This window comes from Bombus pyrosoma, linkage group LG14 (assembly GCF_014825855.1).
Source record: "Bombus pyrosoma isolate SC7728 linkage group LG14, ASM1482585v1, whole genome shotgun sequence".
Classification (NCBI taxonomy): domain Eukaryota; kingdom Metazoa; phylum Arthropoda; class Insecta; order Hymenoptera; family Apidae; genus Bombus; species Bombus pyrosoma.
This window is the reverse complement of record NC_057783.1, coordinates 10777372-10795673: the sequence shown is the minus strand read 5'-3', so window position 1 is coordinate 10795673 and position 18302 is coordinate 10777372. Positions and strand designations below refer to the sequence as shown.

Sequence of the window (18302 nt, the reverse complement as noted above, 5' to 3'; positions counted from 1 at the left end):
GTCATCCGTACTCTAAAAGTAACAAATATAAAAGAAATAAATAACTAGATATTTATATACAAAAATAAAATAACATATCTTATAGAACAAAAATTACTAATTTAAAATACAAATGCAGCAAATATATTCTTTCTATTCACCATTATTATATAAAAACATACAGTAGGTATTATCATATAAATATAATCTTGTGTAAACATAAATAAGATACAGAAATCCCTAGATAGGACTAAATCTGGCTGAACTAAACGAAGATACTCTGATACCTACAAATGATAAGAGAATTGAATTTTTTATCATATAATTAACAAAATATCATTTCGAATCCAGGTAGGATAAATTTTTAAGAGTGTAACATAAGATAAAAAAGATAATAGAAATGTATAAAAAAGACAAGTAATGGATAATATAAAATAAGTACTACACATTTTATGTTGTACTATTAAAAACAGAGAAAGCAACATTTTTAAATATTATATTTTATTATCTATCACTTTAATATGTTTAAACAATACTTCTTGTCTTTAAATTTATTTGTTAGGTTATATACGAAACTTAAATGAATTTTGTGGTAGGTTATGTTTATGTCGCGTTTAATAAATGAAATTTATATAATAATACAATAAGAAAAGTATTCCTTTAAAACTACGTATAATTATCTGGTTTAAAAGCAATTAAGGAATAATATGTTTAAAGAAAATATAAATAAAACATTAAAAAGATTTCTTTTCCTTTTAACCAAAGTATACATATGTATATATTTGTATATACATATGGTGAAAAGCATTTACTAAAACAAGTAATATTATCAATATACACGTATATTAAAATAACTACAAGAAAGTTCTTAATTTCATATTTATAAATAAGATTTAATAATAATAAATTAACTGTATAAAATAAAACTAAAGTCCGAAATAAAGTTTTACATATTTTAAACATATGTTACATGTAACATAATATTATATTATCATAAAAGTTACTTAAAAATTGTACGTATATTTATATATATGTATATCGCAGATGCTTCTATATTTTTTGATGGAGCTAAAAAATTAAAGAATTTATACACTATCATTTTTTACATAAGTAGTAATTACAATTGAGTATACTTTGATATACATATCTGTGGATTAATATATAATATTTACATTAATTTAAAGTATAACAAAAACTATGTTAATTTAGTTTCTTTATTATATAAAAGTAATATAGATTGTGATCCGAAACCTTTTAAAAATAATTATATGTAAATTTAAATGGGAAAACTGTAATAGAACTTTTTAAAAATTTTTTCCTCTTAATTCTTTTATTTTAAACTATTATTGCATCAAATTTTTTAATTTTATAAGCCATACATAGAATCTAGTTATATGAAATATGTATGATTTATTATAGCAAACCTATAATATTTTAAACATGAATGGTATAATACCTGAAATGGAACAAATCATTAGTCAACTTGAAAGGGGAACTGTAGTAACAAAATTTTTTTCAAGAAAAAGACCAGAAAAGAAAACTCTTATGATAAGAAGAGAAACTAGACAAATCGTATGGTCACGGAGTGCAACGTTTAGACCATTTGATGGTTCAGGTAAAAATACTTTAGCTTTTGAAGATATTAGTAGATAATTTATAGCAACAACATTATTTTGTAGTCCAAAAGAAACGTTACTAATTTACTAATAAAAATAAAAATTGATTGAAAATGTATAAGAGGACTAACAAATGTGTAATTTTATACATCCAAAAAATAGTTATCCTACAACAATATACAATTGAAATAAATTTTCACCTAACATTTTAGGCACACATTTTGCATGGTTATGAAGATATATCTACAGCAAAAATGGGCAAAATATTATCTGAGGATACTATTTATAGGTCAAAAACCTGAAGGAAAGGTCCTTGTGAATAATGTATATGGGTGAGTTTATGACAAAGATACAATCTAAATCAGTTAATGACTTGCATCTCATAAGCTTTTATGTACATGTTTTATATCTCATATTAAATTAAACCATTTTTTTTCTGGCCTGGTTATTATCCATTTTGATATTGAATTAAATATACAAATATATATGCATATCTTGGTGGACATTTCCTTCATTTTTGGTCTACAAACAAATCTGCCCATGGATACTGTTGATATATTGGATCAGCCCCATGGGATAGCATGGGTATTTGATTAAACTCAAAGCTTTTATAATAATTATTATGCACTGTTTGCATATATTACAGCAAAACATGCATATGTAACACAATAATTGAAAAAATACAAATACTTTCTAAAGCTGCTTTTATTTCTTCAAATGCTTAATGTTTAAAAGCAAATTTTTGCACATTATATTAACATACAATATTATATATATATATTCATAATATAATATATATACATATATATATGTATGTAGTTGACATATATTATACCGTATTCTATTTTTGTATTAGATATGTTACATACACTACTAAATGCATTAAACAACATTTTGTCATTTGATTTTAGTCGAAATAAGAGAAATCAAAGAAATTAAAGTAGGGAAGCATTCTAAAGATTTTGAGAAGTGGCCAGAAGATGCAAAAAGGATAGAAAATCTTAGATGTTTTGTTGTATATTATGGTTCTGAATTTCGCCTTAAAACTCTTTCAATTTCTGGTAAAATTTATTTTAAAATTTTTATTTCTTACATAAATATCATTTAAACTATAATTTTACAAGTGGCTGTTTTTATATATTCATTTCAGCTCTGAGTGAAAAAGAATGTGAACTTTGGGTAAAAGGATTACGTCGGTTGGTTCAAGATACTATAAAAGCTCCTTATCCTTTACAAGTTGAAAGATGGCTAAGAAAAGAATTTTATGCGATGGAAAATTCAAGGGAAACGTAAAAAATTATATTTTTATTTATAAATCTAAGTTATTTTTGAGATTATTTAATTTGATATTTTATATTTTATAGAGTTACTTTAAAAGATATAAAAGCATTTTTACCTAGAGTTAATTGTAAAATAGCAACGAATAAACTTAGGGAACTTTTTCAAGAAATAGATACAAGAAATAGAAATGAACTTGGCTTTGATGATTTTGTTGCACTTTATCATAAACTCATCTTTGATCAAAGTGTAAGTTTTTTATTTATTAATACATATTTCTAATATCTATATATGTTGTGTCATCTACTATTTTTTTATTTTTGTAGAATCTTACAGATTGGAGTAAATTACTTAATTATTCTAAAACGGGACAGATTGTTACAGTACAAGAGTTCCAAAATTTTTTAATAACTGAACAACAAGATCCTTTAGGAAATAATGAGATTGAAGTATCGTGTTTCATTAGAGATTATTTACAAGATCCTCAAAGGGATGTACAGGAACCGCACTTTACGTTCTCGGAGTTTATTGATTTTCTGTTTTCGAAACAAAATTCCATATGGGATTCAAAATATTCGCGAATTTATCAAGATATGACTAAACCTCTTGCATATTATTGGATAGCATCATCACATAATACGTAAGTATGATTTTTCTTTTGTAGAGAAATAAGTATTATAAAAATAAATAGTCCATTTGCATAAAATATTCTTGCAGATACTTAATGGGAGATCAAATTAGCAGTGAAAGTAGTTGTCAAGCTTATGTTCGTGCGTTAAGAGCTGGATGTAGATGTATAGAACTTGATTGTTGGGATGGGCCAGATGGAATGCCCTTTATTTTTCATGGGCACACACTCACTACAAAGATTAAATTTTTAGATGTTATTAAAACCATCAAAGAGCATGCTTTTGCTACCTCTGAGTAAGTATAACTATATGTCTGTTTAATTTCTTATCTTAAAGGTTAAAATATAAATATACTTCTTGTACAGTTATCCTGTCATTTTATCCATTGAGGATAATTGTACTTTACCACAACAACGTAAAATGGCAATTACAATGCAAGATGTATTTGGCGATATGTTATTAGTTCAACCTGTAGATAAAAATGAAACTTCTTTACCATCACCACATGCACTGAGAAGAAAAATTATATTGAAACATAAGAAACTACCTGATGGCGTAGATGAAACATCATTTCTGATTCGAAATGATGAAAGTAGGCAAGAAATGGATCTTCGAAATACAGTTAAAAATGGCATTCTTTATCTTGAAGATCCTGTTGACAGAGAATGGAATCCACATTTTTTTGTATTAACACAACAGAAACTATTTTACACAGATACATTTTCTAGAACCCAAGAAACTGAACACGATGATGATGAAGAAACTGTAGTTCGACGACCGACTGATGTATGTATGCACAGTAAAGACGTTTTGAGTGAAATTTTGCAATTTTATTGTATTATATTTATAATCGATTATAATACAGGGAGTACCGAACGATGAATTACATTTTGGAGAAAAATGGTTTCACGGTAAATTAGCAAGAGGAAGAGAAGAAGCAGAAGAATTATTACGACGTTATTCGCACCTCGGTGATGGCACATTTTTAGTTAGACAGTGTGTTACATTTGTGGGCGATTACTGCCTTTCATTTTGGCGCAAAGGAAAAGTAAATCATTGCCGTATTAAACTGAAACAAGAAATGGGTCAAACACAATATTATCTGATTGATACAAATTGCTTTGATAGTTTATATAGTTTAATTACACATTATCGCAATCATCCATTAAGAAGTCAAGTAAGAATAAACAAAATTAAAAATTGTAATTAAATCTGATATCATGGTTCTATTAATTAACAATTTTGTGATGAAATAAATAGGAATTTTTAATCACGCTTCAAGAACCTGTTCCACAACCAAACAAACACGAAGAAAAAGAATGGTGGCATTCTGAATGTACTCGAACTCTAGCCGAAGAAATGTTAAAACGAATTCCTACAGATGGTGCATTTTTAGTGAGACCAAGTGAAAAAGAAAGCAACTCTTATGCTATATCTTTTAGGTAAAATTTTTGGAAGTATTAATTATTATTTAAAATAATATATTTTAAATCTACTTTTACTATGTTACAGAGCAGAGAAAAAGATTAAGCATTGTAGGATTAAACTAGAAGGACGTTTATATACTATTGGTACTGTACAATTTGAAAGTTTGGTTGAATTAGTTAATTATTATGAAAGGCACCCGTTATATAAAAAAATTAAATTAAACCACCCTGTAAATCAAGATGTTATTAGAAAGATGGAATTGGTAGCGTATTTTACATTTTTATTTATTAAGTTATACTTTCTGATCTTATTGAATTGCTTCATTACATTCAGGATATAGATGATGGATCTGTTTATGGCATTCCCGGTTATATGGACCCTACTAGTTTTACGTCAAAAGTAAGTTATAGTAATAAAAGAATAACATATACGAAATATATGAGACATTTAATTTACTTTAAAGGTGACTGTAAAAGCTATATATGATTATAAAGCAAGGAGGGATGATGAATTAACATTAGTAAAACATGCTATAATAACAAATGTACATCGACAAAGTGGTGGTTGGTGGCGAGGAGACTACGGCGGTAAAAAGCAACATTGGTTTCCCGCTAGTTACGTGGAAGAAATAAAACCGCAAGAAAGCCAAGGAGATGTAAGTAATTTACAGGTCATGATCTCAAATATTATCATTAAATATAATTATATGTTATCTTATTTTTGCTTTCAGTCAGCAGATTCTATGATGTTTGGTAGCCTACAAAAAGGCTCATTAGACATTATGGGTGCTGTGGTTGAATTAAGAGTAGGGGGTCGACCTGGATTAGAATGGATACTAAGAATACAAAATCCAAGTATGTGTTCAGTATTTGAAGTAGCAACTTCATCAAAAGATACAGCACTAGAATGGATGTCCAGTATTAAAGAAACTGCTCAAAATGCCAGTGTTAGAGTAAATACATAAGCTTCCTTGTTTTTAAAACATTACCTAATAAGATTTCAATTTAAATAACCAATTACACTGTTAAATGCATTCTAATTTTTTTTTAGGAAAATCAACACAAAGAAATGGAACGTGCATGGAGAATAGCTAAAGAAATGTCAAATCTAATAGTTTATTGTAGATCCGTCGCATTTAATTTAGACAGAATAAAAACAAAAGGTTTTGTATTTAATGAAATGAGTAGCTTCCCTGAGACAAAAGCTGAGAAACTTATGTGTCAGCAAGAAAACAAGTTTTTTATAAAATATCATCAGGTGGAACAATATAAAATTACAATAGACTTAATTTTCTAGTTAGAAGACAAGAATGTTTACAATTATAATTTTGCAGATTCAATTTAGCAGAGTATATCCAAAAGGACAACGTATCGATTCATCAAATTATAATCCTGTGCCAATGTGGAATGCTGGTTGTCAGATGGTAGCACTGAATTATCAAACTGGTGATAAATCAATGCAGCTTAATCAGGCAAAATTTAAAGAAAACGGCAGTTGTGGTTATATTTTAAAACCGGAATTCATGTTTAGAGATGATTTTAATCCGTATGATAAAAACTGTTTACATGGAATAGAATCACTTAAGTTTTCTTTAAAAGTTATTGGTGCAAGACATTTAATTAGATCAGGAAGAGGTATAGCTAGCCCTTTCATTGAAATTGAAATTATAGGAGCTGATTTTGATTCTGGTATAAAATTAACAACAAGAACAATACGTAAGTATGAAAATGTGATATTGTGATTAAATATTTCGATACATAGACAGTGGTAAAATTAATATTATAGCTGATAATGGATTTAATCCCACGTGGAATGAATCTTGCGAGTTCGAAGTTTTTAATCCAAACTTCGCCTTCATACGATTCGTTGTGCAGGATGAAGATATGTTCGGTGATAGTAATTTTATTGGACAAGCCACTTATTCTGTATGTATAAAATGTCTACAATTTTTAGATTACTAAATGAATATTTTACTATTTTTCAATACACTTCTATATTTAGGTCCGATGTTTACGACCAGGATACAGAAGCATCCCATTAAAAAATAATTATAGTGAAGATCTTGAACTCGCATCATTATTGATACATCTTCGAATTACATCTTCAGCCGTAAGTATAAAATTTCATTATTATTTATTTCTATTACCTTGTTAAATATATTTCTATATTACAAATAATTATTGTAGACACATTCACATAGTTTGTGAAACCAATACTAAATTACAGACTTTAAGGTGTTTGATACCAGAGATGGAAAAAGGTAAATGTTCAAAATTTACATTTCTTCATAAAGTAGTTCTTACATTTATGTATATAGCATTATATAATACGAATTCTATCATTTCAGATTATTATTTAACATAAATACTATTACATGAAATACTTTAATCAAAATCTGAAATTAACTGAAATATTATTATAAAACAGACTGGTTATCCACAAGGATTGAAGAAATCTTCAAATTGGAATCAATGATTATTAAGGAATATACCTTTCTTTTTGTAACCAATTACATAGATAATTTAGAGACATTATATGCTATGTATAATATAAACAAAGTAGCTATTACAGTATTGAAAAAGTAATAGATATTAAACACAGTCGAATATGAGAAAACGCAATATCTTTAAAAACGTAACATATTAATAAGATGAGATTCAAAAAAAATCTTTATTATATGTAAAAAGATCATTGTGATTTAGTATAGACTATCTTTATACTTTTTATGTAAAAAGTAACAAATCAGGCACTGACATATCGAGATACATCTTCAAGTTGTATTATGTATCACTTCTTTCATTCAGACAAAAAGAGTAGATATGAATAACGAGGCCTTCAGCTATGATATATTTTAGACTGAATCAATATGTACAATACGCTTCTAATTCTTTTAATTAGAATGGTATTTTCATATTAATACTATTTATTTATTGTTTCAATGCTATATAATTTTAATTTAGTAATATAGTATATAAAAAAACTAAATGATGAGAGGCTCATTACTAAATGATATACATACATGTGTATTGCCTTTCATGTAAAATCATAAACTTTGAGCTATATAAAATGAGATATAAATGTACTTATTGAAGTAATGTATCATGAAGTTACGTATTCAGTAATAGTATTGGAAATCAGAAGAAAAATAACTCTAAAAACAATTAATTAAACTTACACACTTATTAAGAAATATTACAATAAGAATGTTATATCTCATTTATATGTTATATATTTTATATTCATAACACTTTTTTATCATCGTTCCTATTGATACAAACTTTTATATTTAAAAATAATATTACTATAAACTACTTGTTAGAAACAAGGAAATAGTAATGGAAGTTTTTGATATAATTTTATATAGTATATTAACCTTTTCGTTACCGCCGTTTAAGGAAAAAGTCGTTATTCTCAGCCCAAGTTTCAAATTTTCAACATGTTACATAATATGACATATATTTTTACATATATAATAATGGGAAATGATAAGTAAACAGTACAAGCGGCTTTTAGAATGCGTTACATATTTATGATGCGTGGTAGCGAAAAGGTATTATTTGTATAATTCATGACTTTTTGTTTTACATTATAATTAAATAATATACTATTATTTAGTAATTTTAATAGAAATTTAATTTAAAAAAATATAATTTTTTGTATAATTTCTTGTTTTTATAAGGATATGTTATACTTATAATTATAATAATATTTCACTAATATGTCTTCATTTTGTAATAGTTAATTTAAATATATAATAACAACAACGCTATTGATTAAATCAGATACATGATTAAAATGATAAATTATTCCAATACCACATGCATATTAAAAATATATACATATGTATATTCGGTATAATTAAATACTATGTACACAACCAATTTATAAAAATGAAGAATAAAATATATGTTATTATTTGTTCATTATTATAAATCTTATACATATCTTTTACAAAAAAGAAAATGAAATATAGAATTTCAGAATAAAATTTAATATAAAATCAAATTTAATTTTAGTAACTTTAAGTACTAACTGTAGAACTATTTTTCACGTATATTAAGAGCATTAATGCTGAAAAAGAAAATTACATTCCTCCTTATTTCTATATATTTAATAAAATTCATTTCTTAACTATAGTCTATTTTATATATAGCCATGTAGTCTTAATCACATATAGTTATATAGTCTTAACATAATCTTTTAACTATGAGTTTCTTTCAGAAAGTTTCTCCCTGTTATTGCCTAATATATGTAAAAAATAATTAATATAGGAATTAAAAGAAACGATTTATGAAGTATACACTTTATTAGATGAAATGTGTCAAAAAATAACACCATATATATTTATTAATTCTAAATGTAGAATTCTGCATAACTGAAAAATGTAAAATATTTTGTTATGGATAACTTATTCATAACTTATTCATATAGGGAATTTTTAAAATATAGTAGATATGAAATTCTGATTTATGTTTTTTTAACTTCAGTTGTAAACAAGTTACAAACTATTCTTAAGATATTCATCAAACAAAAATAGAGCTACAGAATGATCATTTCCAGTTAATAAATTCTTCAAATCATTTATATAGCCGGCTAAATCACGAACACGATCAGCCTGTGGTTCTATGAATCTCTCTTCAACATAATGAGCAACACCAGCATCGTTTATCTTATCATTCTTTGTAATATCATGATGTATATTCAAGGCTTTATTTGCAAGCTCCTTTTGTCTGTCAAGTGCTTTGGCTAAACTGTGAAGTTCATTCAATTCATATGTTACTTTTCGTTCGTAAGTCTAAAAAAAAGATATAAAACATTAACAAATTTTGACCTTTGTCTCTTTTTATGTTATACAATATGTGAATTATAAAATTCAACAATCAACATACAGGTTCCGTCAAATGTGGTGGTTGATTGAAGTCCATTGTGTCACCTCGTTTGGTAACATATTTGATTATGTTAATTGCATCCTCCCACAATTCATCCGAAAATTTACGATATAATTTCTTAAATCCATGACGTTGATCTTCATAATTTCCAAAATAACTAGACATTAGTAGAAATTCGAAGCTGACTCTAATATTAGCATTTGCATATGATTGAAGATCAATCAGAGGATGTCTTTCAATATGTCCATATTTTGCATTACAGTTTAACATTGATTTTCCATCTAAAAATTTAAATATTAATATATTTATAAGCACAAAGAAATTTCAATAGAGGTTTGAGTTTTTAAAATATTAAATATTTCTGTATCACCTTTTGGTATTGGGTCACATACTGCTAGTGAATCATCATAGCATGTATCTTCAGCAGCAGCAACTGCCAGAAGAATGGATAATATTCCAAAGAACAACATGTTTTCTGTAATTTTACATAATAAATAAAATATTGAATATTTGTGCTATTTAAATATAAGGGATCAAGTATCCAATATTATTTTAATTTATCTAAAATTGTTAAAATCCATTTTTATTTCTAATATCAGTTTATTAAGGAATTATAATCTTAATAATTTTAATAACTTCAAAGTACATTACAAATGCGTGATTAATGATAACGACGTTAAATTTTAAATAATATGTGTAACTAATTTCACACTTATAAGAATATACTAAATTAATAACTGAAAAGCGACAATAAAGATGTACGATAGCCCAATTACGAATAGAATACTGAATGTGGCTTAAGATACAAAATAAATGATGTGGATTCGCACATATAATACGTGTACGTCACGCGCCTATGATATACAAAGAAAAATTTATATTATCAATAGATACCAAATGCTGTACATCGGTATTATCGTCATTACACTTACAAATGCGCAGTATCTCTTATATCAAATGATAATGAAGTAACATATAATTAAAAATTTTTCATTATTGCATTAATTTTATCTTCTATTTATACTATATAAATATTTGTACATTAATAAATGAGATTGAAATTGCTTATATTCACATACCTGATCAAATAATGTGCTTGTACAAAGGAAGGAAACGTGAATACTCTCGCTTCGACGTTCTTCCAACAATGAACGTTGAAGAACCGTGTTCGTTGGTAGTTTTCACACAGTCATAGTCAGCTGATAGGTAGGGCGCATGCGTGATAGAAAGGGGATAGAAAATTCCAGTTAGTCCCCGTCGACTACTTACGAATGATACGCATTTGTTGGTCAATTATTAAATAATCGATGATCGTACATCGTGTTTAGTTCACATACGTTCTCTTATCTAGCTTCACTAAAAGCAGCCTTCTATACCAGTGCGTATAAAGGTTGCTCCCGAAAAGTAAAATTACAAGTGCTCTCGCGATTTTTCGAATTCTAGCCTCTGAAAGAATTCAACAATGAAGCTGATTTACATTTTCCTCGTCACTTTTCTTTGCATCAATGGATCGCTAGGAAATAAACTTCAATGTAAGTCTATTATTTATCTTACAATGTTTGTTTTGAATACTCTTTTGACATTTTTGTGTAAAAACATCGATTAAGGTTAGCATGATATTTCCTAACAGATTCCATTGTGATTTTTTATCCTCTCTATTTTTAAGTCCATATTGTCCTTGGACAAACTGTTTTGTATTTCCTAAAAAGATGCTAAACATACAGCTAAACATACATGTTTTAATTAGCACCTAATAATACAGCGAAATAATATATGTATATAATTATAATCTGTTCGTGTCGTAATGCAACAACTTAATGCGTATATGTATTTCTCGTAAACAACTTCTTTTCCTTAAAATGTAAGAGATAAAACGTAAGAGTAAGTAAGACATATTGTACATTATTTTCTTTAATTCGTGTTTTATTTAATGTAAAATTTCAATGTGTTTCAAATAGCAATATTAAAAGTTAAATAACATTAGCTTTAAATATTAGTGTTCTAAAATTATAAACATTATCAATTACCTCTACATTATATGTTTTAATATATTAATTTTCATGTAATATTATTTTTCTGTTATTGTGAAAGAACATAATTTTACATAATGCGATGCGTTTAGACAATCAATATCATTGTTAACATTTAAGGTTCTCAACATTATCGTATATAAGAGACTATTCCCTGGACTCTAGACCATCTATATATATTGTCAATAAAATGTTGAGAATGTTAAATATTGACAATAATATTGATCCTCTGAACACTCCTTTATATTCTTTGCCTGACTTTTGGACATTTTAGGTAATTGAGCTTATTTGTCATGAACATGGTTTCATAGCTCTCATTGTGTCATTATTCGCATGTATAAACATTGCCAGAAATATATATTAGATATTGTGAAAATGATTATGATGCAATGCCTATAATATAAATTTTTTAATTTCCTCATTCATTGGGTTATTTATCATGTTACATGTACTTTTACTGAACATTTGTGTTCTTTGAAATAAATGTGTATTTCAGATAATTTAACATTATTTTTATGTATAAAATTTGTATACTTTGTATGTTTACTTTATTACTTTGTATGAATGAACAAAGATAAAATATTTCAATGTACATCATTATTGAAAATCCATGATCAATATTACTGTTGTACATATAACTAAAAAGAAAATTATTCTATATTACGTGCAAAATACATTACTAAAATAATATAACAATTGGAGCCAGTAATTATACTATAATAAAACTAAATTTGACTATGTAAGTTCTATATACCCTTCACTATTATGTTACATTTTATGTATTTATTTGTAATAATTTGTCTTGAAAATTAATTATTTTTTTGTATTAAAAAAATATTTGATACATAATTTTCTAAGCTTCAGAACAAGCTAATAGACTTTCATGATATTAGACTGTTAATTAGTAAGCATTATCGACTATCTTATTTGTACAATGATAACACTTGATAAGCTTTACGTGACAATGTAAACGTATTGATTACTGCATGTTCTAAAGTCCACATTCAATATAAATGTATACTGTACATTGTTCTGAGAAGTCAGATAATTTAATCTAACCTACTTTACATCATTGACTTCATTTTCTAATATCACAAACTGGTTTTTGTTTCAGCCTTAAATAAAAGCCTTTAGCATTTATTCTAATTTTATGATAATTATTTTTTATACTAGTTTCGTTTTTATCTACTATAATATATATTTTGTTTATATTAATACATCAGAATACATGTATTGTATCAGAAAAAATGAAAAATAATATTCAAAGTTAGACACTAACAAAACAATGAATTGAACAAGCAATTGAAGTAATTTGTAGCTAACTATATATTTTTATAATTATAAAAGATATGAGAATATAATCTTATCCTAAGTGTATACAAGATTTCATTAGATTTGATAAATTATATGTGATCATTGCTTTGTTATCTATTTATGATTTCAATAAGTAATATATCTACAGTATTGTGAAATGTTACAATAGTATTTCAACATATTTTGTAAAAAATGTTATATATAGTTTTTTAATATCGCTTATTACTTTTAGCTGTTTTTATTTCTTTATGTATCATTTAAGACTTTAATAAAATATATATTATGTATTTTTGTTATCAATAAATACTTAATTAATACTTGTAGGTACATCCAGATCTGTATTTGATATACCAAAGAATTGGACGCAAATGGCTAATTCATGCATGAATGAATTGAAAGCTCAAGTGAATACTGAGATTAATGCTGCTATGACTTATCTTGCAATGGTAATTGCATTTTTTCATTGTTTTACAATGTATTTTGTTAAGAAATATTATATTTATACATTCTTCTTTATTTTAGGGAGCTCATTTTGCTCGTGATACAGTTAATCGTCCAGGATTTAGTAAGTTTTTCTTTGATTCTGCCAGTGAAGAAAGAGAACATGCAATAAAAATTATTGAATATCTGTTAATGCGTGGTCACTTAACAGACGATGTTAGCAAACTCTTGGACATCAGTTCGGTGTGCATTTAGAACTATTTTATTATAAATATAATTTTATTTTGATTTATGTTTTATAATGTACAATCTAATCATATAATTAAAAATATACAAATATTGTTTTTAGCTGGGACCATTGCGCGAGACCTGGAGTAACGGTATTGAAGCTCTAAAAAACGCTCTTGAGTTAGAAACTGACGTTACAAAAAAGATTCGCAATATTATCAAACACTGTGAAAAGCCAAAAGACAGCAACTTTAATGACTATCATGTAAGTTATATTGCAGAAAAAATGCATGTGATTACAATCTTAAATTTATTTCATTGTTCCAAATTGATTAATTTCAGTTGGTGGACTACCTCACTGGAGAGTTTCTAACTGAACAATACAAAGGTCAACGTGATCTTGCAGGAAAAATTTCAACTTTGGGCAAAATGATGGCAACAAATGGAGTATTAGGAGAATTCCTGTTTGATAAGAAACTTTTGAATAATGAAGTTTAATTTGTACTTGAAATAACAAAAATTTTACTCCAACATTGCATATGAAATTATGGCCATATTTAGAATGAACTATGTATATTAGGTGTAAACGATAGAGTCCAGTTGTAAATTAAAACTTTAAAAAGAAACACCCATTGATATAATCGCATCTAGGACCGTACGCATTTTGTACAGGTAATTTAAATGTTGAACTGCGAACGTTATTTGTAAATTACTATTTCGTTTAAAATCTTTGTAATCAAAACTATATAACAATAAGTCTCTATTACTTCTTACACAATAACAATTGATGTATTAATAAAAGTTAACATGTAGTTAAAGATTAAGACATATACTTTTGAAAGGAATAGTTTCAAATTGATATCGTACGGTTTTTACAAGAGACTCGATACTTCGGTATTTGAAACGTATAAATTTTAGTTCATCACTAAAATTTATAATTTTACGACTGCGCTATATCGTTTCCACTTACAGTAACTTAGTTTTATTAAATTTTAAGTTAGTATCAAAGATATAAATTGTGTTCTATATAAAATATTTTTCTAAATGTGGTCTGTAATATAGACATACAAGAAACCCTGTTTACAAATGTTTGTTAAACTATAATAAATATATTACTCTTACCAAATAAATGAATATTTTAAAATTCATACAAAACAATACATATTTTATCCACTTTTCCTAGTAAAATATAAAATTGCCATTAAAATATAAATATTACTTTTATTGTGATAGTTTATATTTTAACCTACAACAACAAATTTTTAAGTCCTATAAAGAAATTGTTCTCATTTATCACAATCGTAATCGTGATGCATAAATGTACATTAATACATTATTTTAAAAATTTGTTTATATTTCTCAAAATATTACACCCGTTTATATTGACACATATATACATAATGATATATTGTATTTCATATTTTAGTTTAAATTAATGATACTAAATGTAATATATGAATATTAATTATTAATTTAGTGCTAAAATTTTATTTTTATCAAATTTTATTGTTATTATTTACTTATAAAAGATCCACACATCTATTTCACATTCTTAATATTTATATAAATAGGATCTGTGCAAAAAATGTATATCAAAAATGTGATTTTGTTATGTTTAGTTATTAATATAATTTAATATTAATTTGAAGTTATTGAATTTTTTGGTCCTTACAGATCTTATAATACGTAGCGCTGTTAACTATGACTCTCACTTCTTAATAGAGTTGAATATCTTGTAATTTGTTTTCTATACATGATTGAATATTCTGGCCAATGAGAATAAAGTGTGGAAATTCGTTATTTTGAAATAGAATTGAAGATATAACGTTTATAAGAGAATTTGTATTTCTTGCTTTAAACGTAAGTGTTTAGTTAGTTATTAATTTTTTAATATAGTTATTTAAAATCTGGACATTGTTTCTTTTATTGAATATGTAGAATACTTTTAAAATATCAATTCATTGTAACCTTTTAAATAATACATTGTACTTTATTTTTTAAATATTGTTTATAAAATTTTTATGCGAAGTATGTGTATACTTTACAGAGTTTTAATTTTTTTATTAACATATAATGAATCTTTGTATAATTTTATAATTTTTAATTTTTGCATTATGTAATAAATTAATTGTTTATTAAAAGACTTCTGTTTGTTAATGCTTTATGCTATTTTCAATCATAGGTTATATTTAAGCAATGCTGAAGGATAAAAAATCTAAGTCTCAAACACAAAAGGCAATTTCTCAAGTTGAAAATAATCTTAAACAGTTAAAGGTATCAAAAATAAGTTCTGTATTGACTGAGAATACATCAAGAAATACAGAAAATTTAAATAGTACAAACAGTCAATGCAATACTTATTTGGCAAATATCAAACAAACTAAAGAAAAGGGCTCTAAAAAGTCAACAGAATTGATGCCGCCACCTAAATTACCTATATCTTCTAACACGATAGCATATATATCAAATATAACTGATGATGACAAGGAAAATAAAACTGAAAAAAATAGAGATATTGAGAAGAATGTAGAACAAAGCAATACAAATAAAAAGAATCAAAGTGAAAAGAAGTGGGTTTTAACTGATTTTGATATTGGACGACCATTGGGAAAAGGAAAATTTGGAAATGTTTATCTAGCTAGAGAGAAGAAATCAAAATTCATCATTGCTATGAAAGTATTATTTAAAGCACAAATACAGAAAGCTGATGTGGAACATCAAGTTAGGAGGGAAATAGAAATTCAAACACATTTAAGGTAAAAAATTTTAATATTTATAGTAAAAAGAAAATATTGACTATTATCATAAAAACTTCAATATCTTAAAATTTATTTAAATTTAAAATTACATTTGATTGTTTCATCAACTTTTGCTACAATATAAATAATATCTTTTATAAGATGAATTAGAGTAAATGTACCATTCTTATTTTTCATATAGGCATCCAAATATCTTAAAAATGTATGGATATTTTCATGATGATAAAAGGGTATATTTAATTTTGGAGTATGCCCCAAATGGAGAATTATTTAAAGAATTGAATGCACAACCAGAGAAACGTTTTGATGAAATTAGAACAGCAACATACGTATCTCAATTAGCAGATGCTTTAAAATATTGTCATAGTAAAAAGGTGATACATCGTGATATCAAGCCTGAAAATTTATTACTTGGTATAAAGGGTGAATTAAAAATGGCAGATTTTGGATGGTCTGTCCATGCACCCTCATCTAGGAGAAATACTTTATGTGGTACTTTAGATTATTTACCACCAGAAATGGTTGTTGGAAAAACACATGATCATACTGTAGACTTATGGGGACTTGGTGTGCTTTGTTATGAATGTTTAATTGGTAAACCTCCTTTTTTAGCTGAAACTTATGATGAAACATATATAAAAATCAAGAAAGCTCAATATAAATTTCCCAACTTTATTAGTGAAGGTGCAAAAAATTTAATATCTAAGGTGAGCTGTTATTTTATGTTTATAAGATAAAAAAATGCATTATTAACTAAACTAAATAATTAAAAAGTTTGACTACTATATGAAAAAAATAATAAGTGATAACTTTTCATTTTTCTATTCTAGCTATTAGTAGTTGACGCAAATCATAGATTACCTTTAGAAGATGTTTTAAGACATCCTTGGATTGTGCAAAATCGAACAACAGAACCACATGTACCACAATGAAGTTGTTAAGTTAATAAGTTTTATATTTTGTCTTATAAAACAGTTATATTTCATTAAAAAATATTTTTCAGCAAGAAATCTATTTTAAATATTTTTTTATATTATTCCTAATATTGTTATTTTATACGTAAATTAAAGTATTATATAATTTGAAACAGTCTACTACATGTTTTTTAAGACGTATATTCTATTAATAACTTAATTACAACATAATTTTAATGTAATCAATTATCGAAGTTTATTTCAGTTTTCTTAAGTCGAATTTACATTGTTATGTTTATTAACATCGTTGTTGAACACTGCTTTCATCTTTGCTTTCTTCCGCAGATGAAATAAGGATGAAGTGTTCATCCGCCGTGTTCCTCTGAAGTGAAACAGTGTAAATTCGGCTTTAATTTTTGGAGTTTAACTTATTATATCAATATCAGACTGAAAAACAAGTGATATTACAACAATGAATTATAAGTAATAATTTGGAATAAAAAAATATAATGTATAAGAAAATTATGTATATATTAAGTATTTTAATATTATTGGAATATTTGTAGGTAGTAAATTTACATAAATGTCTTTCATAAATACGTTGTGTTTTTATGTATACACATATCGTGTATATTAAGAAAGTGTATATTAAGAAATAAAATCACAATTAATTATTTTTGTAGACAAATAAATAAAATAAGTAATTATAAAAAACTTTATTTATTGACAAAAATTGAATCATAAATTTTTTTTAATAATTTTTGTATACATAGTAAGTTTAATTCTTTTTTATTGAA

At 25.8% G+C, this 18302-nt stretch overlaps 4 protein-coding genes across 7 annotated transcripts; 3 read left to right on the top strand and 1 right to left on the bottom strand.

Annotated features, from left to right (window-relative positions):
• The first annotated feature begins 361 nt into the window (after nt 1–361).
• On the top strand, nt 362–8811 carry LOC122574589 (1-phosphatidylinositol 4,5-bisphosphate phosphodiesterase gamma-1). 2 transcript variants are annotated; one of them, XM_043742312.1, is made up of 20 exons: nt 362–571; nt 1399–1594; nt 2507–2656; nt 2746–2884; nt 2960–3122; nt 3200–3513; nt 3591–3797; nt 3868–4288; nt 4368–4679; nt 4763–4944; nt 5015–5192; nt 5264–5329; nt 5394–5585; nt 5661–5882; nt 5981–6187; nt 6264–6645; nt 6716–6855; nt 6932–7039; nt 7117–7190; nt 7278–8811. In XM_043742312.1, exons 1-19 carry the CDS (start codon nt 560–562, stop codon nt 7135–7137), a joined length of 3612 nt encoding a protein of 1203 aa, XP_043598247.1. In that variant the 5' UTR covers nt 362–559; the 3' UTR covers nt 7138–7190; nt 7278–8811. The 2 variants fall into 2 exon arrangements, with proteins under 2 accessions (XP_043598247.1, XP_043598248.1); XM_043742313.1 differs by lacking the exon at nt 362–571 and adding an exon at nt 1808–1927 and having other exon boundaries at nt 1456–1594.
• Nucleotides 8812–9217: 406 nt separating this feature from the next.
• Nucleotides 9218–11036, bottom strand: LOC122574587 (ferritin-3, chloroplastic). Of its 2 annotated transcripts, XM_043742308.1 has the most exons (4): nt 10899–11036; nt 10190–10294; nt 9820–10100; nt 9218–9725 (listed from the first exon to the last, which is right to left on the bottom strand). In XM_043742308.1, the coding sequence occupies exons 2-4, from the start codon at nt 10287–10289 to the stop codon at nt 9429–9431; spliced, it is 678 nt and encodes a 225-aa protein (XP_043598243.1). In that variant the 5' UTR covers nt 10290–10294; nt 10899–11036; the 3' UTR covers nt 9218–9428. The 2 variants fall into 2 exon arrangements, with proteins under 2 accessions (XP_043598243.1, XP_043598244.1); XM_043742309.1 differs by lacking the exon at nt 10899–11036 and having other exon boundaries at nt 10190–10313.
• Nucleotides 11037–11116: 80 nt separating this feature from the next.
• LOC122574588 (ferritin subunit) lies at nt 11117–14962 on the top strand. The gene is made up of 5 exons (XM_043742311.1): nt 11117–11351; nt 13488–13609; nt 13686–13847; nt 13954–14097; nt 14175–14962. The coding sequence occupies exons 1-5, from the start codon at nt 11282–11284 to the stop codon at nt 14328–14330; spliced, it is 654 nt and encodes a 217-aa protein (XP_043598246.1). The 5' UTR covers nt 11117–11281; the 3' UTR covers nt 14331–14962.
• A 440-nt stretch (nt 14963–15402) lies between these two features.
• On the top strand, nt 15403–17960 carry LOC122575216 (aurora kinase C-like). Of its 2 annotated transcripts, XM_043743881.1 has the most exons (5): nt 15403–15692; nt 16015–16588; nt 16773–17298; nt 17422–17532; nt 17851–17960. In XM_043743881.1, the coding sequence occupies exons 2-4, from the start codon at nt 16029–16031 to the stop codon at nt 17521–17523; spliced, it is 1188 nt and encodes a 395-aa protein (XP_043599816.1). In that variant the 5' UTR covers nt 15403–15692; nt 16015–16028; the 3' UTR covers nt 17524–17532; nt 17851–17960. The 2 variants fall into 2 exon arrangements, with proteins under 2 accessions (XP_043599816.1, XP_043599815.1); XM_043743880.1 differs by lacking the exon at nt 17851–17960 and having other exon boundaries at nt 15404–15692; nt 17422–17601.
• The last annotated feature ends 342 nt before the right edge of the window (nt 17961–18302 follow it).